Below are 1,047 nucleotides of genomic sequence, written 5' to 3'. Positions count from 1 at the left end.
ACCGGTTCTCCTGCAGAACCCACCGAACCGCGGACCGGTTCTGCTGCAGAACCGACCGAACCGCGGACCGCTTCTGAAGCAGAAGCGACCGAACCAAAGACCAGTTCTTCTGCAGAACTGTCAGAACCGCGGGCCGGTTCTGAACCGGTCCAAACGTCCTAAACAGGTCCTGTTCTCGTGTCTCTCAGCAGATCAATCTACCGACCTGCAGAATTTAGTTCATAGAAACTTTTATCAGTAAAGTTTGTTTTTGAATCTCTGGTTAAATCAGGAGGTTTCAGGATCAGAGTCGGATCAGAACATCAAAGATCCGTGATTGATCTTATCAGAACCAGCAGGAGATCCTCACCCGCAGCCCTCGGGGGTTCAGAACCTTTGGGTTCCTGGAGAAGTGCATCTGGACGCTGCCGTCGTCGTTGAGGGTCACTGCCAGCTTCTTCAGGGTCCGGTTCCCACAGTGGGGGCAGAAGGCCTTGTTCATGTTGCTGGTCGTCCTGGAGACAGAACCTTCATGTTAGAGCAGAACCGAAGGTTCTTCATGGACACACCGAGGCCAGACGGTTCCGACCCGTCTCCCTGGGAGGGACTCACTCACTTGAAGCAGGCGTGGCAGCGCAGGATGTAGCTGCGGGCCTGTTTGATCACCATGCCGTTCACAGACAGAACCCGGAGGCCCATCTGGATCAGAACATTCTGGAAGAACAGGAACTTCATCACACCTCCTCTGCAGCGCAGACCTCCAGCGTTCTGCTCAGAGAGCCTTACCTGCATGGCGAAGTCGGTGGTCAGACATCCGACTCTGACGTCAGCCGGTTCCGTCCAATCGGCCGACTCCATCTTCACCTGACTGATGTTACTGGGAGTGATCCAGCCCCCACCACCCCCATCATCATCATCCTCCTCATCCTCAGGCTCGTTCTCTTTATCCTCGTCGTCTGATTGGTCGTCCTGCAGCCCCCCTGCCCTCTGCTCCGTCTGCGGTGAGGCTCTGTCTACATCCTGGAAACAAACACCAAAGGTTCAGTAGCTGGATTTACCATTAAGCCG

General features: G+C 55.0%; 1 protein-coding gene across 1 annotated transcript; it reads right to left on the bottom strand.

Annotated features, from left to right (window-relative positions):
* Nucleotides 1–310: 310 nt before the first annotated feature.
* On the bottom strand, nucleotides 311–999 carry LOC107081613 (RNA-binding protein NOB1-like; the record flags this gene model as incomplete). Its single annotated transcript, XM_015369763.1, has 3 exons — nucleotides 311–494; nucleotides 596–693; nucleotides 766–999. Coding segments are annotated over 3 exons (501 nt in total), but the record flags the coding sequence as incomplete, so codon positions are not given.
* Between the last annotated feature and the right edge of the window lie 48 nt (nucleotides 1,000–1,047).

This window comes from Cyprinodon variegatus, unplaced genomic scaffold, assembly GCF_000732505.1.
Source record: "Cyprinodon variegatus isolate N-32 unplaced genomic scaffold, C_variegatus-1.0 Scaffold8737, whole genome shotgun sequence".
NCBI lineage: Eukaryota > Metazoa > Chordata > Actinopteri > Cyprinodontiformes > Cyprinodontidae > Cyprinodon > Cyprinodon variegatus.
This window is presented reverse-complemented; position numbering and strand designations above follow the sequence as displayed.